At 31.7% G+C, this 14,188-nt stretch overlaps 2 protein-coding genes across 3 annotated transcripts; both read left to right on the forward strand.

The window, feature by feature from the left end:
- Positions 1-7,142: 7,142 nt before the first annotated feature.
- Positions 7,143-9,630, forward strand: LOC130800971 (cysteine-rich receptor-like protein kinase 5). The gene is made up of 8 exons (XM_057664715.1): positions 7,143-7,190; positions 7,366-7,372; positions 7,425-7,565; positions 7,687-7,841; positions 8,351-8,561; positions 8,674-8,908; positions 8,993-9,146; positions 9,299-9,630. The coding sequence occupies exons 1-8, from the start codon at positions 7,143-7,145 to the stop codon at positions 9,602-9,604; spliced, it is 1,257 nt and encodes a 418-aa protein (XP_057520698.1). The 3' UTR covers positions 9,605-9,630.
- Positions 9,631-10,894: 1,264 nt separating this feature from the next.
- On the forward strand, positions 10,895-13,459 carry LOC130801229 (uncharacterized). 2 transcript variants are annotated; one of them, XM_057665023.1, is made up of 2 exons: positions 10,895-11,238; positions 11,759-13,459. In XM_057665023.1, the coding sequence occupies exon 2, from the start codon at positions 12,274-12,276 to the stop codon at positions 13,183-13,185; it is 912 nt and encodes a 303-aa protein (XP_057521006.1). In that variant the 5' UTR covers positions 10,895-11,238; positions 11,759-12,273; the 3' UTR covers positions 13,186-13,459. The 2 variants fall into 2 exon arrangements, with proteins under 2 accessions (XP_057521006.1, XP_057521005.1); XM_057665022.1 differs by having other exon boundaries at positions 10,896-11,238; positions 12,252-13,459.
- The last annotated feature ends 729 nt before the right edge of the window (positions 13,460-14,188 follow it).

Below are 14,188 nucleotides of genomic sequence, written 5' to 3' on the forward strand. Positions count from 1 at the left end.
ATTGATTAGTGGGAAAATAAGATATAAAAATAAACAAAATGAAAGAGCTATGTGGATGAGAGCAATTTAGAGATTAAGTTTGTAGATGAAAAAGAGAATGTGATATTAGAATATTTTGGCTGGCTTCCTTTGTTATTAATTGATGTATATATTTTGCTTGTGGAATATTTTGTCTTATATATCAGGTGGACCTATGTTATATTCATAGGGCCGATCTTAAGCAAGTGCAAGTCGTGTCTACGCCTAAAACTCTAAAAAATTTTAGTTTTCAACAACTGCTATGGTTCGAACTTTTCTATATATATACAATAGTTTAGGGACCCATAAATAATCTTTTGCCTCGGACCCCTAAAAACCTAGGGTCGGCCCTGCATCCACACTTCTAACTCAAAGGGCTCTCGTGTGAGTGGGTGTGTTAGAGTGAAGTATAACATATTTTGGAAAATCATCAACTTAACCTTTTGATGTGAAAAATTTTATTTAACCACAAGCGCACGGTGTACGTGTAGTCGCGAGTCAAACACAAGAAAGTTAGGACAAGAAACTTGCTAATTTCGATTAATTATATTGCTTAAAGAAGAAAAATATTTGGTTGGTTGTTTAGCTATTGAACTAAAAATGCAATAAAAAATGGGTTTAAACTATACGATTAAGAGATCTAGGGTGTCGGGAATCCCCTAAAGTCTTGTATGATCAAATTCTCATTAGTGTCTATAAAATGTCGGATTAATTACGTCGTCAAATATGATCTTGTTAATTTCAAACTCTCGCTCTGTTGATTAACTATTAAATTTAGACCCTACTAATTCAATTCTCACACGCTAGTTTTATTGAATGAATTAATAAGAATTTAACTAAAATTTACCCTAAAGCAAAGTCGATCCTAATCTCACACACTAGTTTTAGAGTTATTAGGACAATTTAACCACTTTAATTCTAATTTTTAGTAAATAAAAGATGATGTATCTACAAAATAGTCTAGCAAAGCATTAGTAAGAAATTTTTTTCTCTCATTTCTCTCTTCTACTCAGGTAAATAAACATTTTCCTGTTTATCTTAATTAGATGCATTGTAATTAATGCAAGTGTTTTTTTGTATAAATATAAGAAATTGAAAAACATGTACAAATATATTAGAGGAAATACTCTTTATATCCTTATATATGAAATTGCACTTAATTTTATCTTATTTTTCAACTATAAATTTATATTACATCATTAAAAAGAGTTGTTATTCAATTGGAATTGGGAACCGACGGAGTTTAACATTTAGTTTAAGGGAGGTAGTGCTGGCAGAGGCTCAACCCCGCAGTTCAATCTCACAATTCACTTTGGCAGCTTATTTTTTAGTGTGGTCTCCGTAAATATTTTAGTTGTGTACTTCTAGTATTGTTACAAGAGTAATTAAAAAGTCAGTATTTTCTCTGTTCCATTAAATTTGTATTAATTTTTATTTTAGTCCGTTTCACTTAATTTGTATTATTTTTATTTTTGGAGAATGACTTACCATTTTCCTTTAATCTCATCTATACATTTTAACTCTCTTTTAATCTCATCCATACATTTTAATTCTCTTTTAATCTCATTCACATAATTCATTCTCATCTATACATTTTTATTTTAGTACATAATTTAAATGATAAGGAAAGCTTTGATATTATCGTTCCCTTTAATCTGTACGTTCTGGTTTTGTCCCGGACTCCCGGTTCTAGAAGATTAGGAATATTAATAAAGTACACCAATACATCATGATGCATCTTTAAAAAGTCAACCAAAGTACTTCTACATGCATGAAGCAAGGACGGGTCAATCAAACAAAATAGGATTTTAAAAAGTCAATACTACTATATGAATTTTTAGCCTTTTACTATATTTCATAATAGTAACAATGTCCTACGTATCGAATTAAGTTGAGTTGGCATGTTATTGTAAACTCTATAATGATCCGGAAATGTCAAGCAAGCTAACTGCAATCCTATTCGTGATTCGATGCAGTCATATCTATGCACATGGGACATGTAATTAGCGAACAAATTCAAGTCAATCAATCAATAATTAACTAATTAATTCTTAATTTTATTTTAACTTATTTTAATTTGACAATATAAGATCTTTGCTCATCAATTGCTATTTTTGTTTGTCCTTTATAATGATCATTCACTAGCTAGACACAATTACTCAAATTATTAAATGTATTCAGAATCATTTTAAGAAGAATGTCAAGATTGTTCAAACTGATAATGCTAAAGAATTTTGTCAAGGTCAAATGCTTAATTTTATTCTAGATATGAAATCCTACACCAAAAGAGTTACACTGAAACGCCTCAACAAAATGGTATCGTTGAACGGAAGCATCAACACCTGATAGAAACTGCAAGGGTTCTTCTTTTCCAATCAAATTTACCTAAATCTTTTTGGGAAGAGTGCGCTTTTTATACTGCTTATTTTATAAATAGACTATTCTTATCATGTCTTAATAATATTAAATAAATAGGGCCTGATCTCTAAAATTGGTGTGTATTTTTGATCCGCCAATTGTATTCTTAGGTGATCTTTAACTTTTGTATTTTTCCTTTTATTGGATGATGCTTTCAATACCCTTGGATTGTAACAAGGAGAAAATTTTATTTTTGTAAATGTGTTGTGCATTTGTTATGTATAGAAAGTCTCATGGTGGCAATTTGTTGATGTACGTAATATTATATATATTTTTTATTAAATTTATGATATTTTTAAAAGCATTTTTTAATGTTTCTAAAATGAAAGGATTTGGACCCTCAAAGGGTAAAAAATAAGGTTAAGAAAAGCAAAAAATCAATAGCACAACGATAGAGAATAAATAAAAAAATTTCATCTGGTAACTCTTAATTTTTGGCTTTTCTATGTTGTAGATTAATTTTTTTTTAATTCACATGGTGACCTTAATCTTTCAATTTTTCAGCGTAGTAGACAAAAAGGAAGTTTTTTTTAATTAATTTTACGCTATTGTTACCCAACATAATGACATTTATTAGGCCGTGACAATTCGTCACATAATCTCACCATGGTCCACTAATGTGGACACGGAACACCCGTGAGCTTGGGCCCACAAACCCATGGGTCAAGAGAGTTGACTTGCATATACACTTGGTGAAGTTTATTGTTTTCCAAAACTATATGGTAGTAGGAAGTTTAGCTCACCCAATATATATGCAAGTCCACAACCCACTATTCTATCGATGTGAGATCTTCTCTCACATGTGAAGTATTTCCAACAACATTTTTTTCAAAAAAACAAACATCGTGATCACCTAATTGACCACATATTTCGAAATTCAGTCGAAATAATTACTTAATTTAACCAAACGTTTAATATTTTATCTATCACATGAAAAAAATTGAAAATTCAAAGTCACCACATAAATTTTAAAAAAACATTCGTAGAAAAACTAAAAGCTCATAATTATCACGAATTTTTTTAAAAAAAATAAGGTGTTGAAACACCTTATTATAATAAATCAACTATTTTCAACAAACTAAGTAAAATCAAACAATCTAATTAATCACTTAAATCACCTATCTACATTATTTACTATAAATACGCCAAAAGTTCTATATACTTATACTCTTTAAATCCAAAACAAACAAAATATAACGAAGTCAAACTTGACTTAACGAGTAGTGCAATCGTTTTTATTGCCAATGAATAATCTTAAGAAAACCCAGTTGAGCCTACGTAAAAACATACATGCTCCCTATCCTAATATTTGCTTCATTACAATTATCAATTATTGACACTATTTATTATTTAAGCTTATTTTATATATTACGACTAATATGTCAGAAAAATATTATCACATGAGATTTTATTAATTTGAATTTTCTAATAGCATAATTTTATACTATTCACTTTTTATAATTTTTGATTATTTATAATTCAATATATAAATAATTATAATAGTAAAATAACAAATTAGATAACATAAAAAGTCAAAATATATATAATGAAACAGTAATTTAATTTATAATGATGGACTTAATAGTGGGCATCCATGAACATAATTTAGCGATTGACTAATTAAGCTGAAATAAATTATATAAATACGGACTCCTTCAAATATAATCTCATTTGCAAGTTGATATATTTTCTATTCCTACGTGACCTCATTAGTGCTAATTCTTAATTGCATAATGCATCAAATTAAACACTTCAAACATACCATCATTATCATATTAAATTTCAGATAGAAAACAAATGATTACAGAGAAAAATAGGCAAAAAAAAACGGTAAAAATGAACTCATCAGAAATGGTGTCCATCTTAATGGTGTCGGGAATTATTATATGGCTGTCAATGCCAATAAAACATTCATCTGCACAACTTTTCGGCGATGGCGAAACGCCGTCGTGTTGGGCAAAGATTGAGGATTGTCAAGCGGAAAATGTGAGAAAGAATGAAACAGATCCAAGGTTTGATCCAAAAAGCTCTAAGTTTAATATAGGGGAATTGTATTGTTGCTCTTTAGTTAAGAAAACAGCTGAGAGTCAGAAAGAGTGCTTTTGTGAAGCTAATAGTGCTATTGGTAAAGATCCTTCAATAGGAGCCAATTTTACTCTTCTTTTGGGTGCTTGTAAGGTTGCTGATTCTGTTTCTTCTCTTGATGCCTTTTGTAAAGGTCAGTTTCTAATTTGCCTACCTCCCATTTCATTCATTTTTTCTTGTTTAGTTCTACAATAAACAATATTCGGAATATTATGTTTTATTTCTGCAATGCTATCAAATAATAGTATTAGAGGGAATTTTATGAAGAAAATTTTGAATATAAAATGAAACAAGTATACTATTTATCAGAATTTCCATTATTTAATACTGCAAGTACAAAATTGCATAGATAATTACCTTCCTCATAGCTTTAGTCAAAATCAACAACAAATTAAGACGGATGGTGGGTGTACTTCTGATAGTTGAACAACATGCATGGCTATACATTAGGAATTAGGATACTTAACAAATTTTGTTTTCAGTTTTAATAAAGTATGTACAAGTACAGTATGCAATTACTGCAAAGTGTTTTTCCCCTAAATGATATTAGGATGTGACAATTCGTCACATAATCTCATCGTGGCCTATTTGTGTAGACACATGACACTCGTGGGCTCGGGCACACAAATCCATGGGTCAAATGATTGACTTGCACATAAATTTGGTGAGGTTCATTGTTTCTCAAAACCATATGGTAGTAAAAGTATTAGCTCACCCAATATATATGCAAGCCCACAACCCACTATTTTATCGATATTAAATCTTGTCTCACATGTGAAATATTTCCAACGAATGAGATTTAAAACATTTAATTTACACAATTTTTATTTTTATTTCTAAATATTGTTTCCCATTCACCTTTCATGTAAACATCTTTTCTTCATATATATATATATATATATATATATATATATATATATATATATATATATATATATATATATATATATATATATATATATTGTTGTGATTAGTGTGACTTGAGTGCACAATTGAAGTGTGTAATCATGTGTGTGACTCTTGGTTTTGTGGAAACCAAATGGGTGTAATTATGTGGAGAGTATTCATGAAGAATTATGGGTGTTAATGAAGATTAATGAAGAAGTAGAAAGAGTTTGATTTATTGTAGCTCAATCAGAATTCTGACAGAGGAAGTAGAGAGGTCGCTAGACCTACCCGCTCGACCGAGCGAGCCATATTGGTAGGTCGAGCGGTCAGACAGAATGCTCCAGAATGCAGCTGATACTCGCTTGACCGAGCCGCTTGACCGAGCGAGCTCTCTGATCCGATCGAGCGGATCCTCTGATGTGCATGAGATGCTCTTTTTCGACCTTTCAAGTTCTTGGAATTATTTCATATTATTCATTACCCTATATTAATGTTGTATTCAGGAGAGCTATTGATATTCTTGTATCTAGTACTATATATAGAACTCTCATACTCAAGGTGAATCATCCACAAATACACCCCAAGCCAAACACTAGCCTATATCTCTTCTCTATTGTAATTCTCCATATTTGAGAGTTCTTTGAACTCCTTTTGATAATATAAGAGATACTACACGCCGGAGGACGTAGCCTTAGTTGGGTGAACCTCGTTAAATCTTTGTGTCGTTTTATTGCTTTATTTTCTCCTACAAACATTGATATCATTGATAGCGTAATTTGTTTGTCACTAAAACTTCATACACTCGATCTTGGCAATATTGGAGTTTGAAACACATTGTTCAAACTCTAATACATCGTCGTTTTCATATATATATATATATATATATATATATATTTATATATATTTTAGATAATTTAATAATCATTTAACTAGTTCATTATAATTCAAAATCATAAAACTTTCAAATCTTTAGCTCCGATGAAGATTTACATCAACTATGAATAATGCATATAATCAGCCTGAAAATACATTGTTTCAAATTAAATTTTCAAACAAGATGCAACAGGATTTTTGTATCAAATATATAAAAAAATCAGAAAAGAACTAAGTTTGAAGAATCAAGCCACAAAGGGCAATAATATAAATTGATGCATTAGAAAATAAACAACTGTAGTTTGATCTGTTTCATTTTCCTTGTATGATGTACTAGTGATTTTTGGTTTTTCTGTATGTTTCACAGCTCCTCCAACTCCTCCTCCTACTTCAACACATCCTTTAGCTTCAGGTAAAATTAAATTATTAAATAAATGACAATATCAAAATGAATAATCCGCAATTTACAAATATTAAAGTTTAAGGTTTTTGCGAATTACACTCTCAATATTTGTTGTATAATATTATGGCCACTAGAGTTTTAAACCGCGTTCAGGCCAAATTGCACAATCCCAACCGCTTAACCTTAAATTTCGACAACTAAAATGGTCAGGTGTCTTGTTATTTGACTAGAATATTGTAGAAATTGATATTTTATTAGCTGTAATTTACAAAAAAAAAAAATTAAAATTATGATTTGCAAAAGACCTAAATAAATAATTTGCAAATATGTCTATTAAAAAAACAAAAGCTTTTAGGCCAATAAAAAAATTTTTTTATTTTTTTTTAAATTTTTTTTATGGTAATCTCCTTTAGATTCAAGACTAACTTGAAAACTTTATTTTTAAATGTTAATTAAGATGGTACCACTCCGGCCTCACCTCCACCAGATCCTCCAGTTTCTAAAGGTAAATTTCTTTTTTCACAATATCATTCTATCAAACTAAATAGAGTATATAAGCTATCAAATTAGGCTTTTAATTTATCGAGTCAATTTTTTAATATGATATTAAAAATCAATATACAACTGATAAAAAATTATTAGGCTACGTATTGCTGTTTCACATTTCTAGTCTAAACTAGGGCTCAGGTAAAGGAGTGTGATAAATATAAAATATATTACAAAACCTTTACATTTGCAGGAAACCTTACAGTAATTGTTGGTGTTGGTGTGGGACTAGGAGCCGTCTTACTGGTGGGAATCGTTGTAGGCACAATCCTTTACAAAAGGAAAAAGAACAAGAAGAATCCTCAACATAATATCACCAACTCTCAAAATAATGGTGAACATTTAGTAAAATTTAATTTGCATATTGGAGATCATTAATTATAATTATTAACTGTGTTCAGTAAAGTAAACTAATAATTAGGAAAATCTTGCTTAGTGTTTGGCTGTGTATGTAGAAGAAGGGAATGAGTCACCTCCCCCTCCACCACCAGTAGAGAAGATCGTTACAATGGAGAGCTTGCAGTATGAATGGGAAACTCTGAAAGCCGCCACTAGGAATTTCTCGGATGATCGGAAACTTGGTCAAGGTGGCTTTGGCATCGTTTACAAGGTACTACAACAATTTTCATTATCTGAATGTGTTGGGATGGTTTATCCCACATCGATAAAATAAAGATGGTGTGCACACTTTATAACTCATTGAAGCCCTTTCTTCCATTGTTATATTGCTTTTGTTTTAGTAATTTATATTTTATTCTTAATCTATAAGTTAAAACATAGTTAAGTGGGATCCTATTTAATTCGTCTGATATAGAGATTATTGATATCAACTTTTTTATAATTTTTAGCTATGCACCGTTAGAGATATTCCCAAATGAAATGGGATAAAGTCATTAAAAATAAGAGAGTACGTTTTTGTGCTGGTATATTCTAGGCTTAGGAGTAAATAAATTCATTATTTCCAATTGATTGATTCTGATAACAAATTTCATTTTTCATCTGCAACTTCATGTATAAAGAGATTACACGTAATTTAATTCGTGTTTAAATTTTGCAAATCAATTAACATTAGTATCATTAATTTATTGTTACTTTAATTTACTTGTGTGTTTAACTCAGGGGACCTTAGGAAATGGACAAGAAATAGCTGTAAAAAGGCTATCAAAAGGCTCTGGCCAAGGTGATAAAGAATTCAAGAATGAGGCAGTATTAGTAGCCAAACTTCAACACAGAAATTTAGTGAAGTTGGAAGGGTTTTGCTTGACAAAAGAAGAAAAGTTACTTGTGTATGAGTTTGTGCCCAACAAAAGTCTTGACTGCTTTCTATTTGGTATTGAGCTAAGTAATTTTATTCAATACAAAAAATTGCTATTAAAAAGAAACGGATGATACTTATGTACTAATCATATTTTTATGAATTAAATCCGAAATATGATGTATAGATCTAGAAAAGCGAAAACAACTGAATTGGACAAAGCGTTTTGACATCATTAAAGGTGTTGCTCGAGGAATGATGTACTTACATGAAGACTCTCCCATTCGAATTATTCATCGTGACCTTAAAGCAGCCAATGTTTTGTTAGACTCTGTAATGAATCCTAAGATTGCAGATTTTGGCATGGCAAGGATCTTTGATGAACAAACCTATTGCCATACAAGTAGAGTTGCTGGGACTTAGTAAGTTTATAACTCTAAATTTCTACTTTTTTCTTACGTATAACTTTATTTGGTACTATTAATTTGTCTTTGTATGAATTGCAGTGGTTATATGGCTCCAGAGTACTTAATTCACGGACATTTCAATGTGAAATCAGATGTATATAGTTTTGGTGTACTTGTTTTTGAGATCATGAGCGGAAGAAAAATAAGTGCTATGACTAATCAATCCGGTGTGATTGAAAACCTTCTAAGCTATGTGAGTTTATATACAACAACTACAATATATCGAATTTTATTGTCGTTTATGATCATGCTTGTTTTAGTGAAATTCATTCTCAAAACTGCCGTTTAAAAACGAACATTAAATAAATTAAATGTGATTTCCATTCTAATGTACAAAATTGACAGGGATGGAGATGTTGGAAGGAAGGAAGATCAAAAGATTTCATAGATTCAACACTTAAAGAAACATATTCAAAAGGAGAAATCACAAAGTGCATACATCTAGCCTTGTTATGTGTCCAAGAAGACATGAAAGAAAGACCTTCTATGTCAACAATAGTCCTGATGCTCAACTCTAACTTTGGTGTTGGTGCATTGTCAATGCCTGCGCCACCAGCTTTCATGTACATTGGAAATAATCAACAATCAACAGCCATTAGCACTAACACTGCTTCTATGATGTGGTCTAGTGGAACATCAATCAATGACTAAACATTTTTCAGGGTTCAATTCTCATAACGTACAGAAAAATTTTTAGAGAATTATCTTTGTCCGAATGTCAAAATTTTTCTTTTAGATGTTAACCATGTGAATCTTGACTTTCTAGTTTTTCCTTGTAGGGAATTCCTAAACTTTGCTTCATATACTCCAATTGATTTGATAGGATGTTGGTAGTATTGGAAGTATATTTTGTTTTTTTTTTTTTGAAGTACTTTTATATTGTCAAGATATGAGCTTTTTATTTTAGAGGTAAGAGAAAATGTAAGTTTATTACATAAATAAATAATGTCATATTCAAGGGCGGATTCAGGTGTCCTTATGTGAGGACACTGCATTTAAAAGAAAAAAAACATAAATTGCAATAGGATTTGAACCTTTGACCTGTGAGTTATGAGGTAAGACATAAACTAGTTGTGCTATTAAGTTTTCTTTGTAAATAATGAATTTTTATTGCACTTAATATGTGTTCAACTGTATAACAAAGCTCAATTAAATGCAGTTACAATTCTCAATACCTATTTAAAATCCAATTAATTTTTCTTAACTATCCCCTTTTTTATGTTTAACAAAACATCCAATTGAAAACATTATTTTTTATCCGCCACTAATCATATCACCATACTTAGAATAAACTATGTTTATTATTACTATTAAACCTTCAATATCTTATACTAGTATACTATAACAAAGTAATAGGGTACACATTTTTTGACTTATAAGTTACAAGTATAATAAATTAGGAACAAATGATCAAATTATGTTAGTACTACGAGCTGATCTTGTCCGACAAAATCGGTTGAAAACTTCAAATATGTTTCAGCTTACAACTAGGAAAATTATATAAAAAAAAATTATTAAAAAATTTTAAAACTAAACTTAGAAACTTTATTTTTCAAAATAAACGTCTTCATGTCTAAACTTAAGGTTATGATTTGCTCGCTATTACCAACAGTAAACAGGAGAAAATTTTTAACACAACATTGTTGATAATAGAAACAAAAGGAAGATAAAGTTATAATTTTTATAAGAAAAAAAAAATAAATGGTATTATTCTCTATTATGAAAACACCCACACCCAATAAACAATTGTATTTTTAAGTTCTGAGTTAATCTTACTTTTGTTCGCAGTTAGTAATATTGAATAAAACTGTGGTAATTTTTTTCCTTTTAGACTTTAAACTCATACACAAATACACTTATTTTAAAAATTAAAATTATCGTATACTTATTTTGAGAATTGTTTTTTTAAAAAAACTTATTTTATTCCATTTTGTCCTTAACTACAACACATGCTTTGGACTTGTTCACGGGAATCTAATAGTTTTCCAAGCCCTGTTTCTCCGCAATGGCCATTGGCCAATGAGGTTTAGATATCCACAGTTGAACTCCATTTTCTACATGCGTAAATTTTGATGTCGTGTGGCATCCTAGCAAACTGTATTCCTGCATTGTCAGAATTTCTTTGTGCTTCTTCCATCCGGAAGATAAGTTTCTGGGATATGTTGGTGAAGCTGAACAAATTTGAAGCAGAACCCTAATGTAGTTTCGTCTCTGGGCGTAAATCATCATCTCCTTAGGCGCAATCTTGCAGAATTTCTCTTTCTTTTTCCTGATAAATTTTCATTGTAAGTTCATTATTTATGTCAGTTCTTTCAATTTTTTCATATATGATTATTAGCGTTGGATGGACTTTACTTTGGTGGTTATAGTGGGATGCCTTGTATGTGTTTGATGAAATGCCACTTTGAAAAATGTCAACATCTATCAGCTGTAAATATATGCCATGTAATCCCAACTTTTTGTTATTAGAGATTTCCAAAATTTGTGAAAACGAGGATGACTACACAAGATCCTAAATTGACTCGACAAGACATATATTAGTCCAACATAATTCTGCTGAAATTATCGCAGGCATTGATGGGTAATGAAATAAGGATTTAATGATTTAGGGCCTTTCTAGATTAGAGGGATTATTAAAGTGCTGCTAGGATTCTTTTGATGGTAGGTTTTCTGGATGCTTCAAATGAATATTTGGACTTCCAAGAAACATATATCTATGCTATTGCTATCAGATATTTTACTCATAGTTGAGTTTCTTATGTTGCAATAACCTGAGACAAGGATTTGTGCTTTAATTTTGACTAGATCTGTGACTGCTTCTGGACTCCATGGACTTGGGGGAATGCTAATTTGACTTTCTTCATTTCACTCTGATCAGGAATGTGGCCTATACTTACTCTCTATGTTTCATGTCAAGCTATTAAGATGAGTTGGGGGCTGGGCTAGGACGGGGTGGGTAAATGATAGAGACTAGAGTTGAAACGAATTGAATTAGGGGATGTAAGAGAGATGGGTTGTAAAATGGGCATTTCTCTTCTGCAAACAGTATGAAGTATGAACTAAAGTACACTGATTCATGAATTGATACATTGTTCAGCTTTTTTAGGGATTATTGGTAGATTATTGTTATTATTATGTAATGATTATTTGAAGCTTCTTGTTATTTTGATGGAGTAGATAGTTAGGACTTGGGATGAAATGAATCAAAAAAGCAGTTTCAAGTGGTACACGGGTACACCAAAGTAACTGGATGTAGTGTTGTGTATTTCTTTATGTCTAATTGTTTGTATGTTTTTAGGTTCAACTAAGATCAAAATACAATGAGCAATGCCTCCAGATTGAGTAGTCTAAGATCTTCTTTCTCATACTGTGTACAACAAGTAAGAAACTATGATTACCACAATTACCTTTGTCTGCTCGAACTGCCCCCTGAAATGCGAAGAGCTGCATTTGCACTTCGTGCCTTCAATGTCGAAACTGCCAAAGCTATGGATGTTGCTTCTGATCCCAGGATTGGCCTAATGCGCCTTATCTGGTGGCAAGATGCAGTTGACAAAATCTACGCCAATAAGCTGATTGAGCATCCTATAGCTCAATCTCTATCATCTATTGTAGCAGAGCATAAAATCAGTAAGGCTTGGCTGAAAAGATCTATTGATGCTCGTATTAAAGATGCGCAAAGGGAACCTGATGAAACCCCCAAGACTGTGGAAGAGCTAGAGAAATATTCGGAGGACACGCAATCAACTATCTTATACACAACACTGCAAGCTGGTGGCATTAATTCTACAGCGGCCGATCATGCTGCTTCTCATATTGGTAAAGCTAGTGGGCTTGGTCTACTGCTGAAGTCTTTTCCATACCATGCTAGTCGCCAGCGATTATTTGCTTATATTCCTTCCGACATTGCAATCAAACACGGACTGTTAATCGAGGATGGGGGTCAGACTGGGATCAGAATGGATTCCCGTGAGGGGCTCAGTAATGCGGTCTTTGAGATGGCATCCTTGGCAAACACACATCTACAGAAGGCGCGTCAGTTGGCTAAAACAGTCCCTAAAGAGGCTATTCCTGTGCTCCTCCCTGCAGTTCCAACTCAAGTGCTCTTGGATTCTCTGCATCGGGTGAATTTTGATGTTTTTGATTTGAGATTGCAACGTGGTGTTTTGGGGATTCCTCCATTATGGTTTCAGTTAAAATTAAAGTGGCAGTCATGGAGGGGGAAATATTGAAAAACTTTTTGTTGTAAGAACATGAACAAAATTGCTAACTATGTTCTGTTTAAAAACATGTTGAGCAGAGTTAGTCAGTCCACAGGCTTATATTATATACCACTACGGTTACAATCAGGATTGATTTGCTTGAGTGTAATGTAGCTGACGCTAGAATATTTTATGAATTTGATATTTCTGAACTTTCAGACTCGTAATCCCTATAAAACGAGAATTTTGGAGCTCAAATTGTGTAAAAATCTCATATATTGAAGTTGTGATTCCCTGTTCTAAATACTTTTGTGATGCTTTGTGACGGAAGGGGAGAGTTAGCTAAGATTTATATGGGTTCAAAAAAGAAAAAATTAAAAAACGCTAAAAGGAGGGCTTAAACCTCTAACCTTGTGGTTAACACCCACACGTTATAACCAACTGAGCTATTCTAGCTTTTTGTTAAAGTAACCCTTCATATATTTATATTTCACTATGCCTGGTAGGGTGTTGTCTCATGGGTTGGATTGGTGGAAGCTTTGATTAGGATGTGGCTGTTCTGGGGCCACTCTTGCTAGTGTCTGTATGACTGCTCCGGTGAGCCGTTTTATATCATTTCCTTCTTTTCATTTTATTAGCCAAAGATTACTGCAACAATAATAATGTTAAAGTCGCTAACAATTTATTGCAACGACTTGATTTGAAGCGAATTAAACCAAACCAGATGCTTTTAATATAAGCCAAAGAACACGAAAAACTATTAGAACCGAGGAGATTGCCTTCACCGTAATGATAATTAATTATGTCGTCTCTTTGAAATTGTTATTGATAATCGCATTACTTGGTAGTAGCAATCGCATTACTTGGTAGTAGCAATCTCAGATATAGCATTACAAAATTCTGAATTACACTACCTCGATGTGCAAATTTCAAAAGTAAACAATAAAAAGCAAGAAATTATGTCAAATAGGAGGAGGAGAGAGACACAGTGTAATGCTTTTTTTTATACATTCAGATAGAAGTGTTTAAAATA

The sequence above is a fragment of the Amaranthus tricolor genome, chromosome 15 (genome assembly GCF_026212465.1).
Source record: "Amaranthus tricolor cultivar Red isolate AtriRed21 chromosome 15, ASM2621246v1, whole genome shotgun sequence".
Lineage (NCBI taxonomy): Eukaryota > Viridiplantae > Streptophyta > Magnoliopsida > Caryophyllales > Amaranthaceae > Amaranthus > Amaranthus tricolor.